The sequence below is a fragment of the Plecotus auritus genome, assembly GCF_963455305.1.
Source record: "Plecotus auritus genome assembly, chromosome: 1".
NCBI classification, from domain to species: Eukaryota; Metazoa; Chordata; class Mammalia; order Chiroptera; family Vespertilionidae; genus Plecotus; species Plecotus auritus.
Window position 1 is genome coordinate 206,358,402 of NC_137770.1, and position 22,533 is coordinate 206,380,934.

Here is a 22,533-nt window from a genome sequence, read left to right on the forward strand (position 1 = left end):
ATTTTTATACAATTAAAGTGCACATATGAATACTGACTATCCTATTTGTTCTATGTAATTAAGATAAAACTTTTAGTCTAACTCTCACAATGTGTCATCCATTGAAGATCATGACCAAGCCAACAAATTCCAAACATACAACTGAATGACAAATAACAAACATTGAAATTTAGTGAGTACCCATTAAGCTCTCTTCTCCCTTCTCCTATCCAGCCAATGTTGGTTTGTCTGAATACCAGTGAAATGGCGAAAAGGTGTGTAAAGCAGAAGGGAGAAGAATGACTCATCCACAATGGATAAATTAAATCCTGAATAATCAAAAGTTGCTCCAACATTACTAGACACCTCTCATTATTCTCTATTTTTCATTTTGCCATTTTAGTATCAGAATATTAGGATTTTTCATTGTTTAATATTATGGAATAACTAGAGGCCCAGTGCACGGAATTTGTGCACGGGGTGTGTGTGTGTCCCTCAGCCCAGCTTGCACCCTCTCCAATCTGGGACCCCTCAAGGGATGTCCGATCCCACTGGGATTGGGCCTAAACGGGCAGTCGGACATCCCTCTCACAATCCAGGACTGCTGGCTCCCAACCGCTCACCTGCCTGCCTGCCTGATTGCCCCTAACCGCTTCTGCCTGCCAGCCTGATCACCCCCTAAACACTCCCTGCCAGCCTGATCGACCCATAACTGCTCTCCTGCTTGCCCGATTGCTCCTAACTGCCCTCCCCTGCAAGCCTGGTCACCCCTAACTGCCATCTCCTGCAGGCCTGGTTCCCCCCAACTACCCTCCCCTGCAGGCCTGGTTCCCCCCAACTGCCCTCCCCTGCAGGCTTGGTTCCCCCCAACTTCCCACCCCTGCAGGGCTGGTCCCCCCCAACTGTCTTCCCTTGCAGGCCTGGTCACCCCCAACTGCCCTCCCCTGCCGGCCATCTTGTGGTGGCCATCTTGTGTCCACATGGGGGCAGCCATCTTTGAGCACATGGGGGCAGCCATCTTCTGTGTCAGAGTGACAGTCAATTTGCATATTATCTCTTTATTATATAGGATATTTGAAAAAATGCAATGGTGATTATTTATATTTGCAGCTTTTCTAAAACTAATCATGCTTTGCTGACAAAACCCAAAGTATTTTTAATGTAACAACGCTATTCCCATCATGTTTAAATTTATAAGCCTATGCTGAAATACAGTTTTCATCATTAGAATTGTCTTTGGATGTTACTTAAGATTCCACCTGGTCATGATAAAATAGGCTAATTTTAATAAAGGTGAAACACTTAAATATTTGCCCAGCTATAAAATTTTCTATATAGGAAAATGAAATTAGTAAAATAGTATATATGCACAGTTTCTAAATCATTTTAAAAATTATTGGAAATACAACATCACCTTTATCAATAAATGTAAAATACTTTAATTTTTATCAAATTTATCTCACATTGTCCCTGCTAAATTGATAATATAATATGTACTTTGAGGAGTAAAATGGATATTGTTAGACATTGCAAAAGTGTGAGACAATACTACTTAAAAGAAAATAATGCATTTAACAATATAGAAATAAAGTTATTTAACCTCTCCTGGAAATATTTTTCTAATACCATTTGAATTTTCATTTGCAATATCATTACAAACAGCATCACAAATATCATTCAAAGCACTGACTCCGAATGTTTTTTGTGTTGTTATTTTCGGAGAATGAAGTTATATTTACCCATAATATAAAAATAAGTTAAAACAGTGGAAATAAAAATAAGTCAAACCAGTGATTTGATATCAGTTAGACAAAATGACCATGAGTTGGAATATGGAAAACACACACATGTACAAATCTACATACATACATTTACATACTGCAAATTAAGGTTTTGGTATTTTATATATAAAGTTCATGCCTTTTCAGTGGGAAAACCTATAAATTCCTTTTCATTCAGGTTTTTCAGAACAAACTATAATGGTTATTTTCCAAATTATAATGTTAATAATTGGATTAGCCATCTGAATTGTGCACTTTAAGTATATATTACATTGGTCCTTTCAACCTGGGGTATATAAAGCATATGATAAAACATGTTTGATTATAGAACCAAATTTCAAATACTAGTTATTTAAACTGTACAGTAGAGATTTATTGTTTTATGTTAAGAAATATTAGTTTCTTTTTTCCTAACGTACGTCCAAAGTATGCTCATGGGCACCCATCAATACCCTGATTTACAAAAATCTTTATGATTCATCAGTTACATGTGGAAACATGAGAATATTATTTAGCTCCTAACTTAAATGTTCATGAAGTATACATTGGGTTACCACAGTCTCAAAGAAGTATGTGTTCAGTTTCCTTCATTTACTATTTTCTCTCTTTTAGAATTTTGGTTATTTGATGTTATATCTACAGAGTTCTCATTTTACAGATGATTAAGTAATTGCATGTAATTTGAAGTACTCACCTCAAAATCACACCTGAGAGTAATGAGAAGTTCAAGGAGGATGAACTTTTGCGTTATGTTCCTGGTGTTAGTCCTACCTCTGCTACCCACTGGCTGTGCTATCTAGCCAACTAATTCCAATTCTTTAAGACTGTTTCCTCATCCATAAGAGGACATTACCAAAAATTTATTTCATGGAGGTATATATTTTTCAAACATATAAAAATAAGACGTCTTAATTGTGACCTATTATTTTTATATTTGATGCAGTGGTTCTCAACCAGGGGAGATTTTTGCCACTTAGAAGACAGATGGCAATGTCTGGAGATGTTTTGTCTTATCGCAACAAAAGGCCAGAGGCGGTGCAGCCATTCTGATGTTTAGTGGGGAGAGCTGAGGGGTGCTGCTCCATAGTCTGCAATGCATAAGATTGCACGCACCAAAGACCTGTTCAGCCTAATGTTAACTGGGCACGGCTGAGAACTCTGGCTTCCTTTAAAAGAAATAAAAATAAACTAAAACCTCCTTTATTTCTGTGTTAGTCTGTAGCAATTGTGTATTCTGTTTCATAGCCAACAATAGTGATTTTGTAACAAAGCGAACTTTTACTGGTGTTTTAAGTCTTACTGATAATTGTTTTCCATGCCTACCATTATTACTATTATTTTAGTATTGTATTCTGTTGTCTTGTAGCTTTGATAATCTCTCAGTTTAATGTTTAATAGTTACATCTTAAGAAATATGTTTCTGCCTAAGCATGCACTATTTCTTCTTTAGCTGCTTGCCATTTGCTAAATCTCTCATAAGAAATCAAAGCATAAAGAGAAAAAGAAACCCAATATATTATTTAAATAAACAATTATTCCCAATACTAATGCATATGGAGCTTACATGCCCATTTATTTAAATTCTCTCATCTGATAATTAAGATGTCTTTGAGTTTCCAAAATTATTCAATTTTATATATAATGACTCTATGTCATTGCATCCATTTTCATAAACTCAGACAATCTGAAATTAACACATTTACTAAATGCAAAAATATTCTACTTTTAGCATAACGTTCTATAAAGTATTTATCTAAGAAATCTCACATGACAACTTTGTTTAAAAATGTTGAATTGTTCATGGTTATTTTTCTTATAATTAGTGTTATCACTTGCCAAACATACACAAATCATTATATTTTCCAAATACATGCCTTAAGGGGGTAGGATTCTTAAATGTCCTAAGAAATAACATTTTAAAAACATGGGCACTGGCCTTGAGCTCCACAACATGTTGTTAGTTTTGAAATCTAAACATTTGTCACTTTCTTTTGGATACTAAGCTTGTTGAGAGGAAACAGAATGGAAGTACCTTGGTTGAAAAGACTTTTTAATAGTGTATAATCTTCAGAATGCTCTAAGTGCCAGTAGAACCTAGACATTATTTGGCAAAGAAATAAGGTTCTGGCATTTGGGTTTCACGTAAAAAATAAAATATTTGGAAGTTTTATAAAAGCAATGTAGTGGTGACTATCTCCTAAAGATATCTGTTGTATAAAATGATTGTACTGAGTCATTTGAAGAGTTTAGTCTTCAATTGCTTAGCTGTAATTTTTAAAAAATATATTTTATGCTAACTTCTCTTAGCAAAAAAAATGGGCATGTTCATATTGTAGATCCATATTTTCAAAACTGTTCAAAGAAATTGTACCCTTTAATATACATATTCATTGGTAAGCATGTGCAGATTTGTTTTTTTACCACGCTGCGCCACCAACATAATGATGTCTAAAAAGGGGCAAATAAATATAGTATCACTCCTCATTGTCAGTAGTTCCTGGATGACAAAAATATATCTGAGGTACATTTTTGGAGCCTGCCTTTGAAAATTGGACCCTGTATGTCTAAATCAAATTAGTTTCTGTAAAATGTTTGCCTCTTTGCCAGCGTGAAATATTGAGGTGTGCTACAAACTGAATCAATACAGACATCCAATGTGTGCTTTCTTCATGCAGGGATTTGAGACGGCTCGGAGTGACTCTTGTCGGTCACCAGAAGAAGATCATGAGCAGCCTTCAAGAAATGAAGGTGCAGCTGGTAAACGGGATGGTGCCATTGTAACTTCACTTTAATGTCATGTCATTGAATGAATGTTTCTGCACTTTGTAAACAAGCCCTGAGATTTGTTTTCACAAAGAGGGGGAAAGGAAAACCCGGTGATTTCTGAACCTTCTGGGAGCATTTCTTTCAGCCATAGAATTTGTGATCAGTGTTTTAGCTTCTTCTCAGTGTCTTCATTTTTTTAAGAAACTAATATGACCTCCTTGGAATAACAACACAAGGTTAAACATGATCTTATCTCACAACAAAAATATCCTTCCCACAACTTCTACAAAATTTTGTACATGAAATATATAACTGTAAACAGCACCTTGATAGACTGAATGAAGGCAGCACCTTTCAAAACTTCCAAGAATCTACTTGAAGGGAAAAGTTTTATAGTCATTTGTGGGCTAACAAAAGCTGCAATTTACTGAAGTTTACTTCAAGTCTTAATTGTCTACATAAGTGTACTGAAGAGCAATATGGTTAGATAGTTTCTTAATAGGTAACTTCTTTTGCAATGTTAAAGTGCTGTTACACAGCGTTAAGTTATAGAAACTAGTGTATAAACATGTTGCTTGATCAAGGACAAGTATAATACAGGGTGTATATTTATTTTTCTGTGTTATAGAATTTACTTTCAGTCGCTCTTCTAGAAACTATATGGTAATAATTGTGTATATACTGTATCATTTGCTGTATACCCAGGAATCAATTTAAGTTGGAGTTTTGTGTATATGTGCTCGCACCTGTGTGCATTACCATTCTGCTTGCATTTTTAATAGTTTTAATTTTAGCAGCATACAGGAACAAGTGTTCCAGAGTGGAGTATGAACAGGAGAAATAGGGAAGCAGTAAAACAAAATTTAACACAAGTTTGTGTCTTTTTTCCTCTCATGTTTCCAAAAGCTACTGAGTCTCTTTATTCGCTAACAGGAAATGTCTGTAAGATTAAATCCCCTTTGGCTTTTTAAAAACACTTTGTGATATCTGTGACAATACAGTTCTTCTAGCCATTAATCTTGCACCCCTGTAAGAAATTTCACCTTTCTGAGTACCAGAAAATATCTTGTCAAGCAACGTTGACACCGAAGGGCACATTTTCACAAGGATGGAGAAGGATTTAACTGTGCAGACTTCTGTTAATGTTGTTAAATCCAGGCACATAGCACTAAGCATTACCCCTAAGTGTTAATCCTTTGTAACCATTTCCCTCGTAGCTCAGCTCTAGAAATTTTGATACTAAGGCAGCAATGAAATGATGACAAATATATCTACTTCCTTCATAATTTTCTCTATTTCAAGACTTGACATGTTTTATTTGTTGATGGCTGTCTATTCATTTGGAAATTTAATCTTCTATTCAGTTATATCAAATTGAATTTATTTTGATGAACCAATTTAAAGTTTTATTTGATTGGCATTATTAAGAAATATAAGATATATCCTATGTATAATTTATATACCATATTTGAAGACTGATACACTTACTAAAATAACCAAATTTTGATATTACTACACTTTATAGGAATCATGGAACGACATGTGATTCAAGGAGCATAGCATTTAAACAAAATAGAGCCTACTTGTGATTATCAAACCGTATAAGGAATAGGCTGGATTAGTGAAATCATAGGAAATATACCTGCATTATACTAATGGCACCTCATTTCTTTTTCCCAAGCACATATTTTAGTTGAATGTTAGCACATAAAATAGTAAACTTTTGAGAAATAACCTCTTTCTATCATGTCCACCTTTTACTTAAGTAGTAATGTAGCATTTTGCTAAAGAACAAGGTCAAAAATAAGGAAAAGAAAAAGTTCTAAACAATTTTCAAAGGATATATTGATTTTTTTCTAATTATGACTATGATTGCTTATTAGGGCTATAGTATACTATGGCTCCAAATGATCTATGCTTCAAATATACTCTGGTTCAGTGAAATTTTGAAAGAAAGTAGAGAGTTGGAATTAGCAAGTAAGTAGGCATCACCATTATTAAAAGATGCATTTGTTCATTTCAATAAAAATAAAATTAGCTAAACGAATTCCTTTTGTAAAAAATAATTGGAAATCATGTTGCACTGTATTAAATTTTATAAAACAACAACCAAATCTAAGTGATAAAGTAACAATTGAACAAATTGAAAGTAAGAAGAGAGTTGTTGATTTTTTTAAGTATATTTTTATTGATTTTTAGAGAGAAAGGAAGGGACAGGGAGAGAGAGAGACATTGATGTGAGAACTAAACATTGATCAGCTGCTTCTTGCATGCCTCCTACCCAGGATCCAGCCACAACCCAGCATGTGCCTTGACTGGGAATCAAACTGGCAACCTTTCTATTCACTGGACGTCGCCAAACCAACTGAGCCACACAGGCCAAGGCTAAAGTTATTGATTTAAAAGAGAAACAACCATAAATTTTTAGAGCTGATCGACTAGCCACAATTAGTTACACATAAGAAAGATAGTTGCTAAATTGTTTTCCAGCTTTATATGTTCAAAGATTATTAGAAGGTCAGGATAGAATACATCTAAGTGATTAGAATTTGAAATAACAATGTAGATTTCCTCTTTTCCACAAAAGAACATTATGCATTAATTTGGATCAAATTGATTTGCTTCCTTTGCAGTCTCAGTGTTCATTTGGAAAGTAAATTGAGATAAATGTTAAATAGACACATAACTTCCATCCATATTTAATTTTGGTTGAGAATTTCTAAGGAATGTCAATACGATTTTAGAAGGAATAAAGAGACTTTCAAATAAGATGCACTTCCCCTAAGAGAGGAAATATTTGTTCACCTCTGGATATGTCACCAACTGGGAAGTGCCAATCTCATCTATAAATGTGAGAAGTGGAACAGGAGAAAGAAGCAGCTTTTGTGAAAAGCAGCGAGGCAGTAACCCAGGGCAAGGTTTGACAGATCTTGATTGTGTGATTTCTTATCATTTTGGTTCAATTTGTCACCCACCAGACAACTGAAAACAAAACATAGATTCAATAATTTTACCACAAAAGATAGATTTGTCAAATGATACATAATGTTTTTGTAACTACCAGTAGCAATACCTTTAGGGCATGAGTCTTTGTCAGTGTTACTTTGAAAATTAACTATAAGCAGGGAGTAATATTCAGCTTACTGATATCTGTTGAAATCACTAAATTACTACTTTCCTCATCTTGCCATTTGCTCACATGTAAAAATGACATATAATCTGTGGTTGTTGGCCATTGAAATGTATGAATTATATGTAAAAATGTAAAGATTTTCATTTTCTCATTTAAAAAAATTAATGTGCATGGTCATTGATTTCTCATATTTTAATCAAGTCAGTGTTCTGTAAAAATTATATTCCAATATTCTATATAAACTTTAATGTGGCCAGCATAATTAGTGTCAGAGTTGCCAAAAGTTAAGAACATCCTTAAGTCCGTTTGTAAAAGAGTTTTAACCATGTGCAATGGTGAAGACATAGCTTCATATTTCAAATTTAAACAAGACATTACTATCATTTGAACATTTATGTGTTTGCATGTCTGCTATTTAATCTCTATGTGAAAGTTAAAGGATTGTTAACACCCTTCTTTCTCCCATTCAAAGTGGGTTCTCAGAAGCACAAGCAGGGATACTTACCTGTGGAAGATGTTTTTGGCTGTAACTGTGGATTGGACAGCAAATGCTGTTTGAGTCAGATACTAGAAATTTACTAGATGTACAATGTTGCATAGTAGAGTGAGATAATTTCTCATTTTTTCTTTCTAAAAATAAGAAAAAAAAGAAAGCTAAGTATGATAGTAAATTGTCTTTGCTTATGTCCTGCCAGATGTTTAATCTCAAAGTAAATTAAAAGTAGGTACAATAAGATGTTGATGATAATGAATAAATAGTCAAAACATTACTTTTATTTGAAATTAATAATTGAAATGTCATCGTTTTTGCAACTATATAACACAACTAGTTACATCAAATATTTTTCTCTATCATGCTGTTAATTATATAGTAATATATCAAAGGAAAAGTAGAAAAAATATTTCTTTTCATTTCTTGCTGATTTCTAAAAGTCTTTTGACACATAAATGATTAAATATCTTTGTCCAGAATGACCACATAATTATTGCTTAGGAGAAGACACCAATTCTTTTTTTTTTTTTTTTTTAAAAAAAAGGAGTCTATTTATAATAATCAAAAGCAAATATCATGTCTCTTCTAAATGAAAGTGGCAAAATATGTTTATTAAGGCTGAGCTATATTAACAGCAGAAGTTTCAATGATCAACAGACTTGTGAATCTTTAGACTGCTATGGTTTGACAATTAATTATTTAAGAATATGTAAATTTCATTTATATTAGTCTGAGAATAAAACTTAGACTCACTCATTTGTTAATATGTTTATTAAGATCTCTTAGTTTCAGGCCAAGTGTATCTTATTTTACACCAGGCATTAGGGTATCTCCAATCCCTGCCTCGGCATTAATTCAAGGACGGATTAGCACTTATGTATTTTCCCTCATCTGAAGCTCTCTGTGCATTTGGTTTGTGTACATGTTTTTGTAGTGTAAGATACGAAATTTTATATTTTTTCAAAAAATAAAAACCCTTTGAACAGAGTTAAATCGGACTGTCATGCTTGACCCTTTCCAGAAGAATTTAAATTACAGCCTCTGTATAATGATTTCAGTTCGTTCTAATGAAAATGTTGGAATGTCTTATGCTCAATATTTTAAATTCAATCAGCATCCAATTTTCTCAAAGACCTATTTATGAATCTTTGTATTTGAATGTTTTTTGTAACTAGAATTTGACACTGAGATTATAGGACATCAGCATAATTATGGGAAACCTAATTAGCAGTTCATTTGTAACACTGTAATGTAACATTACTTGCAAAACACAGAAAAGCGTTCACCATCTGCAAAACGAGATCTGCTGCCGATGGGCCTTAGCTGGTCATCTTCTCCTCGCCAAGCATCTGCTTATGAAACAGGGTGAAAGAATTGCATTCCTACCTTCTTACCAGAGCGGTGCCATTGTTCGCCAACGCTCCCCTTCTCTCAGTATTGTATGATATCAGTCTCCTTTTGTAAAGAGCAGAGCAAACAACTTGCTGTATTCAAGGAAATTAATCATATTTGTATTTTGTTGCATTTACATTCTTAGAAAGTGACATCACATGCCTATGAAAATAATCCGTAGCTCCTTTGCCTATGCATAAAATCATTATTTCAAGGGATATTATTTGATACTAGAGGCCCAGCGTGCAATTGAAATCACACGAGGAGGCGCCCTGACTCGTGTGAGGAGGCACACGGGGGGGGGGGGGGGGGGGGCTGGGACCCGCGCCTGACTCGCAGCGTCCCTGAGCCACCCTGCCTGTGTCCACTCCGGGGCCTCCCGAGTTGCAGCGCCTGCTTAGGCAGGCCCACTTGTCTCTGTCTCCATCTCCACTCGGGACCTCACCTGTGCGTGCAACCTCCTCCTGTCCGGTCATGACCTGTTAAGGCGTCCCAGCCTAATTTGCATATTACCTCTTTTTATTTATATATATATATATATATATATATATATATATATATATATATAGATAGATAGATAGATAGATAGATTTTAGTAGATACTCATATAAAGACTCTGAATTCTTTGTCAGCAAGTAGACTATTATTGCCCTTGTTTTGCTACTGAGGTAAATGTTATATGATAAGAGGGATTTTCCCCAATCCTATAGGCGTTCTTAACCATATAGAGGGAATGAGTGGTGGTGAAGGAGTGAACATTTAAGAAGCATGCACTATTCTGTATTAGAGTTTTTTCACTCTTACCTTTAAGATATATTTTATTGTCTCCACTTCTCATGAGAAACCATGACTCAAAGCTGTTAAGAAACTGCCCAAGTCCCGACTGCTCTTCAATGGCAGGATGAAACCCACATTTATTTTAGGATAAACTATAAATTTCCCACTGCACTATTCTCACTCCACAATGCTGACCATGCTGCCTAGATAATGGAATCTTTCAGGTCAATCTTCTAATTTAATTGATGTAGGAAATGAAGATAAATGAGAAAAAATGATCTGCACAGTTTCACAAAGTGTGAAACTTGGGTGGAAACCAGCGTGTAACCTAGTATATTTCTAACGTATTTGTTTTTTTAGAATAAACCACACTTTTAGAGTAAAAAATGATTTTTCTTATTTGTGATTCTTCCACTGCATAGCAGCACAATCTAATTCAGTAGATATTTCTAGTGTGTGTCATAGTTTTCTCAACTACAAGCTCAGGAAATTACAATAAATACTTACATTTCCAGCTATGATATCTAAACTTTAGCCATGGAACTTTGGAGTCTACAGGTGATTCACTACCAAATTATAAGCAAAAGTAAAGTAAGTTGATATTTATGAAAATCCACAGTAGCCATTCAAATCAAGCAAGAGTTTCATATAGTACAGTAAATATAATTTTACTTGAATTTAGCAGGTTAAACATAATAATTGGAATAAAGTCAGCAGAAATGCTGGAATATTGATCTTTTTTTATAGAAAAATTGTTAGTTTTTAAATCCTCTCTAATTTTTTTTTTTTTAAATGTGTTGGGATTATTAATTTCAATTTGAAGTTTCTTAGTGATCCTAAGTGTCCAGAAAGTAAAACATTTCATTCAGTTTTCACAACAGTTCTTTAAGTGAGACATGTATTCTGTTTTTCTTTTGAACAAAAGTAGAAATGGAGCCAACTCCATTTCGAGGCTAAGTGACTTTCCTCAGGTCACATAGCTCATTATTATATCCCTTCTCTCTTTTAAGTTAATCCTCTACCTCTGCATTCCAGGTGATGCTGTCCTGCTTTGGTATCTGTGCGTCCATTGTTTCTGCTCTTGAATATCCTTAGCTATCGGTCTCCATGGCTTCCTTCACCTCATCCTCTCCATTTACAGGAGGGAATGCATAGCATGTTGGTGTCTGGAGTCAGCATGTCAATTTGTTCTGTCAGCAGCTAGTTGTGTGAACGCAGGCAAGCCATTTCACCTCTCTTCCTTCAGGTGCCTCAGTTGTTAAACGAGGAAGTGCTACCTATGGCTATTATGAGAATCTTTAAAACTACACACATAGAGAATGAAACTAGGGCCCACCCTGTGATAATCCTTTAGTAAATGTTATTTATCTTTGTAAATACTACTTGACTGGGAATCAAACCCGCAACCTTTTGGTATACTGGAAAACACTCCAACCAACTGAGCCACCAGGCAGGGCACCAGGATTGTATCTTAATACTCTTCCCGTCCCATGCTGTATGCTTTCCTTTGGAAATCCCTCCACCTCAGAAGTCTTCAATTTTAACATATATGGTAATCGCATCCCATCCTGAATCTCCAGTGCCCAACTTTCTGCTGAAATATAGCTTCATTTGTATAAAATTTTCTGGTGATATCCAATTGTCTTTAATGTGGAAATATCAAATTAAGCATATCTCAAACTAATCTCCTTACTTTCAAAATCACTAACATCTCCTCCCATACTTACAGTAGAAGATACTACCTTACCTGCAGTTAACAAGTAGATATCCAAAATTTGTATTTTAAACTTCCTCTACCCTCAGCTCCATATAACATTTGTCAGAAAATTGTATTAGTTGCACATCGAATATGTTTCTCAGATATACAGGGGTTAACAAAAGTAGGTTTAGAGTTGTAATACAAATAAATAATACAAAATTAAAACATAATAATACAAGAGTAAACTTTTTGCATATTCACAACTGCAACCTACTTTTGCCCTCCTCTGTTATTACTAGCAAATGTAGAAAAATAAGAAAACATCAAAGGTAACACAGAGTAGGAAACATATACTAGAAAATTAAAATGCCACCCAGAACTAAAGAGATACTATTTCCTGATACATTATTTTATGTATTTTTATAATGAAAACTTAATAGCAATCCTACCCCATTTAGCAATCAATTATAAACATTATACAGCACATTTTTATTCAAACAATTGCCAACTAGAATAATTTTAAACCATGAAAGAAATAACTAGCATCAGACTGACTGATCATTTACCCAAAAAAGAGATATATCCCATAAAGAAGGTGCTCAGAATCATGTCAGCAAATAAGTTGGCTTGTATTATACTGGGAAAAAAAGATAATAAAAATTTAGTCATTTGAAAGGATAAGGCTTGAAAGGTTTCTTCTCTGGTACAAGGTAAATGATTTATTGAATGCTCCCTAGAGTGATAACAATTCTAGCTATATTAGATATGGAGGTCAGACCTAAGAACAAATGTTTTCAATCACCCTTCTGTTTTCTACAAACACAAGAAATACAATTAAAATGAATATTAATGTAAAAGGAAACATTTCAGAAATGTGCAGCCTAAGTGTGTTTTCAGGACAAGTATATTGCCGACTTCTCAGTCCTTTGCTTTGTTAACGCTGAGGAAGGGGTAAGGAATTATGATATAATAGTAGCCCTGCACACGAATCTGTGCACCAGTAGCTCTCTGCATGGCCTGGCCGCTCCACGCCCGCTGCCCAGAGGCTCTCCGTGGCCCAGAGGCCGATCTATGGCTGGGCGTGGAACGCTTGCCTCGCAACAAAGCAAGCATTCCGCCAGGCCGCTCACACTGCCCACTCTTAGCGGCCGGCCCCCCGGGACTGGGGGACTCCGGAGGGGCTGAGAAGACTGGGCGCCACCATCTTTGTGATGGAGTGATGGTTAATTTGCATATTACCCTTTTATTAGATAGGATTCCTGTGAGGAAGCCCAGGTGTTTTTGTGGAGTGGATGACTGTTCCCCATGGTTCATCATAAACAGTCCTTTCATTGCTGTCAAAGCACATGGTCCTGATTTTAGTAATATAGAAGGAAGCTTCCAAAAAACAAGTGCTTCTTGTACTTTATAAGAAAAGGGGTCCAAAGGTCAACATCAAATAGATTTTGAGGTTGCCTACATTATCCCCTATCGGGCCTTCACATAACATTCGAAAGTACAAAGATTCAACTAAGTTTAATTCAATGATTTCCCAAATGTCTGACCATGCTACCCTTTTGGCTCGTAGTAAGTATTAATGCAACCACATGGTAATTCTAAGAGTGGATTGTTATCCATGGAATTAACACTTCTCAAGATAACTGTAAGAATGTTACATTTTCTCAACCAATGAACTCTGGGGAAACACTGAAAAGGAAAGATCAACTCTGAGTTGTATCTGTATCAGAATAACGGCCCGTACCTACTCATGCCTGCTTTGCCTGGGGACCAAGGCACTAGCACAATTACGACGCACCTGGGTGGAGTTGGGTAGACTCCAAAACAGCAAACCTCGCTACCTTAATTTACTACCTTTAAAGTATGGCTTGAATTTCATTATTTTCTGATACTTAGGCCTTAAATTAAAGGGTTACTGAATAAAATGTTATAACAAAATTTTAACCATGATCTTGGTTTTATTACTCTTCTTACCTTAACAAAGGTGTCACTTGATATTAAAAATTATTAAAATATTTAAATATTCTAAGCCAAAGGAGGCAATAGTCTTGGGCCTTGGTTGGCAAACTGCGGCTCGCGAGCTACATGCGGCTCTTTGGCCCCTTGAGTGTGGCTCTTCTACAAAATACCATGGCCTGGATGAGTCTATTTTGAAGAATTGGCGTTAGAAGAAGTTTAAGTTTAAAAAATTTGGCTCTCAAAATAAATTTCAGTTGTTGTACTGTTGATATTTGGCTCTGTTGATGAATGAGTTTGCCGACCACTGGGGGAACAGAGCTTGTCTGAGAGAAAAGAAATGCATAACAAGGAGCTGTTCATAGAATGAGCATCTCAGGAGAGATGAGTGCATCATCACAGTCCATCAGCCCCAAGGGATGAAGAAAAGACTGGGACCTGAAGCAAGACTGAAAGTCAAGAAAGCATTAAAAACATACCCATACACTAACAGACAATTATGTGTGTATATACACAGACATACACATCATTTGTTGAACGTTATGGATATTATGTTTAATGTGGAAAAGAGGTGTTAAAATAGAAGTATGTATATTTAGGACTCAGAAAATCAGGGAATAAATGAAGTAAATAAAGGAATGACATATGGAAATTTTACATAGATATTTCTTGAGAAATGATTCAGAACCAAAGGGCTTAAAGCAAGCATTATTAACCTTTTTTAATGTCATTTAATGTCCATTGATGATAGCTTAGGGACTTGTGAAACCATGCAAAATTTCAGAATTTTTAAAACAAATTTTGGGAGGAGATGACTCATAGTCTACATTAAACCTCAAAGGGCTACCTGACCATTAAATATTAAAAATCATGACTGGAAGTAATCATTGACTATCCTCTAGTCAGTGGCATGTTGTATCTATAAGCAAACAATTTGTAATAAAAATCTCCTACTATTACCACTTATTTTTCCAAAATATAATCTAAGTCTTGGGGAGTTGTTCTGAGATATTACTCCTAGGAGATTAACGTCTTTCTATTTCATGAACAGTATATTAAAGATATTGATAGTCATACCTCAAAATAAAGTGGGACCTAGAGATAACATAATCTGATTTCTATTTTGATGACTTACTTTAAAATAGTAAGAAGTCACCTAACTGCTAAATTATATGGATGTGAAATCTAATAGGCTTCTTTTCGCAACAGGATTTTTAGCACGTTTTATCTTGTTAAACCTAAACTCAAAACTTATGCCTAGCTTGTGTCATTATATGCCTATATTATTTCAGCAGCTGTCACTAATATGACTTTTACCTTAAGTAACATTCTTCTTATTAGACTAGCATTGGTATTTTGGCTGATCAGATGAACTTTAATGGTCTATGTAGATCTCTTTCCAGCATTTATTTATTTATCTCACTCATTTAAGCACAAATTTTGTTAGACACTCAAATTCCAGACCATGGGCTCTGGAGTCCTATAGACGTGGTTTGAATCCTGGCTCTGTCACTTACCAGCTGTGTGACCTTGGGAAAGTTAGTTTACATATCTGTTGCCTCAGACTTCTCATCTGTAATATGGATTATAATAAATTTACTATGGGTATCTTGCTCAGCCCTTGGTTTCTAAGTTGCTGTCACACAGATCTTCAATCTACTGTCTACCTCAGGATCATTGTATGTGCTGTTTCTAACACTGGGAACTCTCCTCTCTCATAATTTTGTATGGCTTTTTATGCTTAAGATCTCTGATTAAATGTCTGCTGGGGTTACTCACTCAGCTTGTTTAAAGTATCACACCATGCTCCATCTTTTCACCGTGGAACTATGCTAAGTTCCTTCAAAACGCCTTTCAAATATGTAATTTTTTAGCTGTCTTCCCTCTGGAACATAAGCTCAATGAAAGCAGAGACCAGGTCTATTTTGCTGCTGCTCTATCCCTATCAACTAGCACAGTCCCGAGAACAGCATAGGCATTCAGAACATACTACTTGAATGAAAAACTAAAGTATTCATCACATCATGGCACAGAGTGAGTCCCAAGTAAGTGCTAGCAATTATTAGTCTTGGGAGCTAGGGATACCAAGTCTTAATCAGTTCTTCCTTCTAGGTTTAATCAATTGAGACAAGATAGAAGAAACCATGGGAGTTGAATTATTATTAAATGAATCTCTTATAAGTCCTAATGTATGGGACTCCACAGTACTACTGAATTGAAGTGGCTTAAATTTCAGAGCAAAGTGGAGTTTTATAATTTTCCCTTCCAATAAAGACTTTGGAAGCCATCTGTTGGTAAAATTAGGTCTGCAAAGGTAACTTCAAACATACTTACACACTCTTCATATGGAAGATTTGGCCTACTTCACAAACTCAGTTTCTGATGTAGTAGAAGGTAGAAAAGAGTATGAAACTTTTTTCTACATCACTTGCTATACCTCTATCCTGATTGGTTTTAGCTACCAAGGCCAGAAACAGAGAACAAGCTTTTACATTTTGTCTTCAGGCCACTGAAACTTTTCAGGAAATTTGCATTCCCTGAAAACAGTGGCTGAGGCAATGGCTTGGGTGCATTGAGTCTCTGAGCCACCAAGATTTCCTCCAAAAGCTGTCACAAAGCCTGGTCAGGATGTATTTATTTGTTACCAATTTTTGAGGCAAAGAAACTCCACAAATTACTATATGTCATCTGAGCCAATGATTGCTAGGTTTTCTGCAATAACGAAGACCAAGTAAATGGTCAAGGGAGAGAAAAAGGTAACCTTCCAATGACTTTTCCAAGAACATGGAATTATTTGTGGAATCTTTTCTGAAACTAAGGCAGGGACATAGAAGAGATCAGTGTTAATCATCCCTGATTATTGCTGTGGAGGTTATTGTTATTTTTATTGTGATTTTTCAGGTTAAGATCTCTGTCCGCAAGAAGTTACAACTTCACAGGATGAGACATACTGGTAAAGAAATTAAGTACAGTCAAGCATCATGTGTGAGTGGGTTTGGGAAGAAAGTTAGAAATAATAGTCGATCTATGCGGCTAAGGAAAGACCTCCATATGGAGTTTACATTCCAAAGTTGTACTGTCCAATATGATAACCCCAAGCCAAATGTGACTATTTAATTTTCAATTTGAGTGCATTAAAATTAAACATTTATTTTCTCAGTCTCACTAGCTCTATTTCAAATGCTCACATGTGGCTAGTAGCCATCCTGTTAGACATGGCAGGTATAGAACATGCCCGCCATTACAGGAAGTTCTATTGGACAGCATTGATCTAGAGACTGACAGTCTTAAGAGTTATTCTGTGGGGAGGATGTCTTAGAGTAGGTAAGAGGAAAGTCAAGAAAACCAATCAGGATAGAGGTGTAGCAAGTGATGTAGATGAAAAATGCTTTGGCCAACGATAGGGCTGATAGGGAAGAAGGAACTAATAAAAAATAAAGAGATAGAATGACTAGAGCACATGGATTGACTGGTGTCATTTGGTTAGGAAAAGAGAAGAGTGAGTCCAAAGTTTCTGGCCTTAGTAGCTAAAAAATAATGTTGTATCCTGTGGATCAGGTTAAGCTTCAACCAATCTAGCCTAGTCATTTTCAAGGTTATTTATCTGATGAAAGACAGAGAACAAGCTTTTACATTTTGTCTTCAGGCCACTGAATCTTAGCTCTGGCCTCAGCGACTGTTCGAATATGAAAACACTCATGTCCACACCAATAAGCATCGGCAGGCCGCACAGTGCAGTTACAATCTATATCTGGGGGGAAAACCATTTCTCTGGAAAAGAGCAACACAATTTTTATTGACAAAGCACTGACTCAAAAAGGCATGAACATCAATCTACATTATCAAAAGAACACTGGGCTTAGAAGTTTAAAATTCCATTACTCCCTCAAGGATTTCATCCCTAACGGTGGTTTATTTATTTTCTGTGAATGTCTGGAATTAAATAGATAATTCTTGAGACTCTCCCAGAATACTAGAATAAAGGAGAAAAAAATATGCTCAGAAAAGGCGAGAGGAGGGAGGGCTGAAAATCTCCATTTTTTGGAAGACAGGAAAATGCAACTCTCATATGAAGCTTTTATTTCCCCAGATTCTAGAATCCCATCCACATCTTGGGAGTTTCACTCAAGACTACAATTCACATAATCAAATTACTAGGAATGATTGCTAAAGCACTGGAGAATGATTGAGGGGTGCAGTGTGAAAGGAAGTAGTGGCACCAGCGGTTCATTTCTCCCACTCACATCTTAATTTGCATTCCCTGAGAACAGTGGCTGAGGCAATGGCTTGGGTGTATGGGGTGTATTTGGGAGATGACTCAAAAAAGCCAAGAGTGAGGGTAAGGAGCAAAAGCCACAATGGTAATGCTGTAGAAAACCAGGACTCCATTTCCACCAGGGTCTCTGGGAAGCTTTGAAAAGGCCTCTCGGAAATGAGCCTCCAGTGGATGAAAGCATGTGTGTGCATTTGTCCACCGGCTCCCATCCCACATTGACTGCAAGGTGCTATCCGATACTTTCACGTCCACAGGCTTTCATGCTGCATTTGCACACAGGCTTGCGAGTTCCTTGGCTTCAGCTATGCCCCCCGAAAGCACAGCAGTAGAACCGTGTGTATAACACAGTCAAGGCTGCATTTTCACAAGGCAGAACCACCCACTTTAGCTGTAGAAAAGATCAGAGTCAAGCCAGGGAGTGTGACGCATGACAGCACATGCGATCACTGCAGCCCAGCTCTTGCACTACGCAGGTCCATCCGGCCTCATATTCATTCCACTCCTCAGGACGGAGCCATCCTCATCGGCCTGTGAACAGTGTAGTCCTGCAAGGCCATGTTCAGTTAGGCTTTGTGCATGAAATTCTTAAAAATGTTCTCTTTGAACTTGTGTTTTTGAAAGTGAAATCTGATGGAACAAGTAGGTGTGTGTGTGTGTGTGCGCGCATGCGTGTGCATGTGCATGTGTGTGTGTGTGTGCGTGCACTCACATTCAACAGTTGATAGAGAAGAAGGTACGTTGAGCCTAAACTCCTGAACTGCCTGATAATTTCTGAACTGCCCCACCTCTCCTCACCTCCACGGGAAAGGTACTAGGCTGCCTGTTCCCCTCCCACTAGCATTCAGGTGCCTTGCTCCCCGACGACTGCCCACTCTCGCCTCCCCTGCAGAGACCAGGTCACATCAATGGCAAAGGCTATGTACCACCATCCCCATTTGACATTACCAAAGCCTGGGTACAGGTGAAAAGAGGGGTGGTGTTGGGCTGCATTCCTTAGTTTCGCAGTGGCGCATGACAGTTGCAGTCGTCATCCCATCATTGCAGGCGACTAGTCAGGGACAAAACTGCAGCCCACCTGCAAGCAGAGGCCCAGTGCTTCCCAACATGGAAGTTACAGCCACCTGTAGGCCACCCATTCATTGTGGGTTTGGACTATGAGCAGCATCTGGAAAAAGAAAATTCACTCCCCACCCCCTGCCCACATCCTCCTCCTGTCCTGCATGGTGTGTAGGTCCTGCAGCTGGCTGGAGGGCCAGCCTGTCAGCCCAAAAGCCACTTGAGCACATGCTGAGTTGAGAGGGTACCCTGGGTACCTATGAAGGTCTACACTATTCCTGAGGTGAATCCTTTTACTGATGGGAGCAAGACATTAAACAGCAACTTAGAAACACCCTGGCTGGTCAAGAGAGAGACTAGAAGGAAGAAAGGGAATAGTTGTATATTGTATTTCAGTATCTTCAACAGCATTTTATTTCTTCTTTTTGAACAAGAGGCTCTGCATTTTCATTTTGCATTGGGCCCCACAAATCACGTAGCCAGCCTGGTTATAAGGAAGTGGCTAGTCATCATCTCTCAAAAAGGAGGTAATACAGAAGAAACTACTGCTGTAATACAACAAAGTTATAAATGATATTCATCTCCTCCACCACCCATTCTAATGTCCCCTCTCTCTCAGCCAGCATTGCAGACAGTTGAGTTTGCTTGCCTGATGAGAGTCTTCACTGTCAACCTTGAGTAATCTGTGTCCCAGAATGCATTGGTCTTTTCACATCCAGTCACTGCAATTACCTATTCAACAAGCATTGAAGCCTGGGGGAATTCCCCAGTGACTTCTTCAAGTTTGACATAGTACTCTTTGTCCCTTTGAAAGGACAATCCTAGCTTCTCATAATAATGAGGGTCAGTTATGCTTGTCAGTGTAATAATTCACTGGGATGTTGGTTCAGTAACCAAAACTTAAGTTCAGCAGAGCATGATTTTCTTCCATCCCAAACCACAATGTTCAATACAGCAGAGCCCAAGATGCAAATACAGAAAATATAAATTCTACCAGGTGGTTACATATAAGCTTTCTAGTGCTGCCATAACAAAGTATCACAGACTGGGTGACCTCAACAATAAAAATTTCTTTTTGCACAATTCAGGAGGCTGAAAGTATGTTGAAGTTCAAGGTGTCTGCAAGCGTTGTTCCTTCCAAGACCTTTCTTCTTGGCTTGTAAATACCTACCTTTTCATCCTATGTCTTTACATGATCTTCCTTCAGTGTGTGTCCTAAATCTCTTCTTATAAGGATGCCAGCTCATATTGGATTAGGACCACCCTAATGACCTCATTTTAACCTAATCCCATCTTTATTTTTTTTAATTTCTTTATTGATTAAGGTATTGCATATGTGTCCTTATCCCCCCATTACCATCCCCCACTCATGCCCTCACTCCCCTGTTGTCTGTGTCCATTGGTTAGGCTTATGTGCATGCATACAAGTCCTTTGGTTGATCTCTCCCCCTTACCTCCACCCTCCCCTACCTTCCCTCTGAGGTTTGAAGGTCTGATCGATGCTTCTCTGTCTCTGAATCTGTTTTTGTTCATCAGTTTATGTTGTTCATTATATTCCATAAGTGAGTGAGATCTAATCCCATCTTTAAATATCCTATCTTCAAATACAGTCACATTCTGAGATACTGGGCATTAGAACTTAAACATATGAATTCGTGGTGGGGGTATGAGTTCAGTCTATAACAGTCACTGAGTTTGATAAATCTTACTTTTAATCTTTGGTCTCTGTGCATAGATATCCTAGCTACTGTTGATAAAAGAGCATTAATTAGTTCCTGAGTTATAATAATGTGAGGAAGTCAGACATACTAGTACCATCAGCATTTCTTGATGGTTCTGGCTGAGACACTATAATGAGGGCAGGTAAACCCATACTCCTATAGGTATGGAAGGGTTACTGGGGTCTGAGGTGATTTATTTGTAGCCACGTGATTGGTCTGATATCAAGTGCTCAATGCCAGGAAAACAGTAGCACAACTGACCTTGTAATTACAGGGCTACTGAATCCTGCATAACTTAAATCTCTATCAACCATGACTATTCCATTCAGGAACCCATTGGACAAGCCCTGGAGGGGCCACAGGTAGGGCTGTCAGCTACAGGCAGGCATCATGTGCATCTGTTTTTTAAGGGTCTCTTCTGCTTGGCTGTCCTGTGGACATCGCTGTGAAATAAAAAAAATCCTCTCACTCTGTGCTCATTCCCATAGATCCATCCAATTAGCATGTCACCTTTCCAGGTGCCCTAACTTTCCAATTTGCCTCTCCAGGTACCTAAGCAAAGCTACCAGGGTATCCACCACTACCCAAGCTCTAAATTTATCATTACTTCAGGCCTCTTCTCACTCCTTTAAAGTATACATCCATGTGTACTTCTCACAGGTCTGCTCGAGGCGTAAGTCACCCACTCTATGGTACTTCGGCTAATACTAATGCAACAGCTAAACAATTTGTAAAACAAACCCCCAGTTTTTCTTGGTCATCAGCTGGTCATGAGGATCCAACCCACTTGGGTCACATAGGTGTGAGCTGAAAGAGAGATGCCAGCTCAACACAAGCAGGTAACATGGGAGATGGAGACACAACTTCATGAAACTGACTTAGGTCCACTGGCCATGCTGGAGTCTGATCCAGAATGTACCTTTCTATTGTAGGATGGATTGTGGCTACACCCACTGCACCTTATGAATTAACAGAACTGGCAACTCCCAGAAGCTTTATTAAGCCATGAAGTTACTTATCCTGTCTCTACCACTGCCCAGTGGTGCAACAGACCAGGGGGATGCTTCAAGACTTCAAAATGCAGTGTTCCCACTTTGCCTGTACCGTATCCCAAATCAGCTCCGATGAGAATATTATTAATTTTGGTGTTGCAGCATGGAATCATGTTACTTCTGATGATGAGAGTTGCAATTATTTCAGAGGTCAAATAACTGAAAGGATTCTCTGAACTCCACAGAGCGTCTGCACAAATGATTGTGTACAGAACAGAAGCAATGCGCAGGTAAACAAAGGGCCCCAATGAACTGCTGGGCACAGCTCCCCAGAGTCTTTTCTCAGTCCCACAGAATGCTCTTTAGCTTTGAATTGTGAACTACCAAGTCATTTATGAGGCATCTTGGTTTCAGGAGACCTAGGGCAAAAGTGTCCAGGAGGGTATATTATGCCCCACTGGACACATATCCAAGCCAGCTGCTAATTGATTTCACCAGGTGTAAGTCATCAATGT

The 22,533-nt window shown here is 37.4% G+C and overlaps 1 protein-coding gene across 9 annotated transcripts in view; it reads left to right on the forward strand.

Moving 5' to 3' along the window:
• Positions 1-8,291, forward strand: part of EPHA5 (EPH receptor A5) — a 355,448-nt gene extending 347,157 nt beyond the window's left edge. For all 9 annotated transcript variants that reach the window (XM_080661231.1, XM_080661239.1, XM_080661238.1 and 6 more), the window contains one exon: positions 4,436-8,291. In XM_080661231.1, coding sequence (XP_080517357.1) covers positions 4,436-4,541 — 106 coding nt within the window. In that variant the 3' untranslated portion in view covers positions 4,542-8,291. The remainder of the gene's footprint in view (positions 1-4,435) is intronic.
• Positions 8,292-22,533: the final 14,242 nt, after the last annotated feature.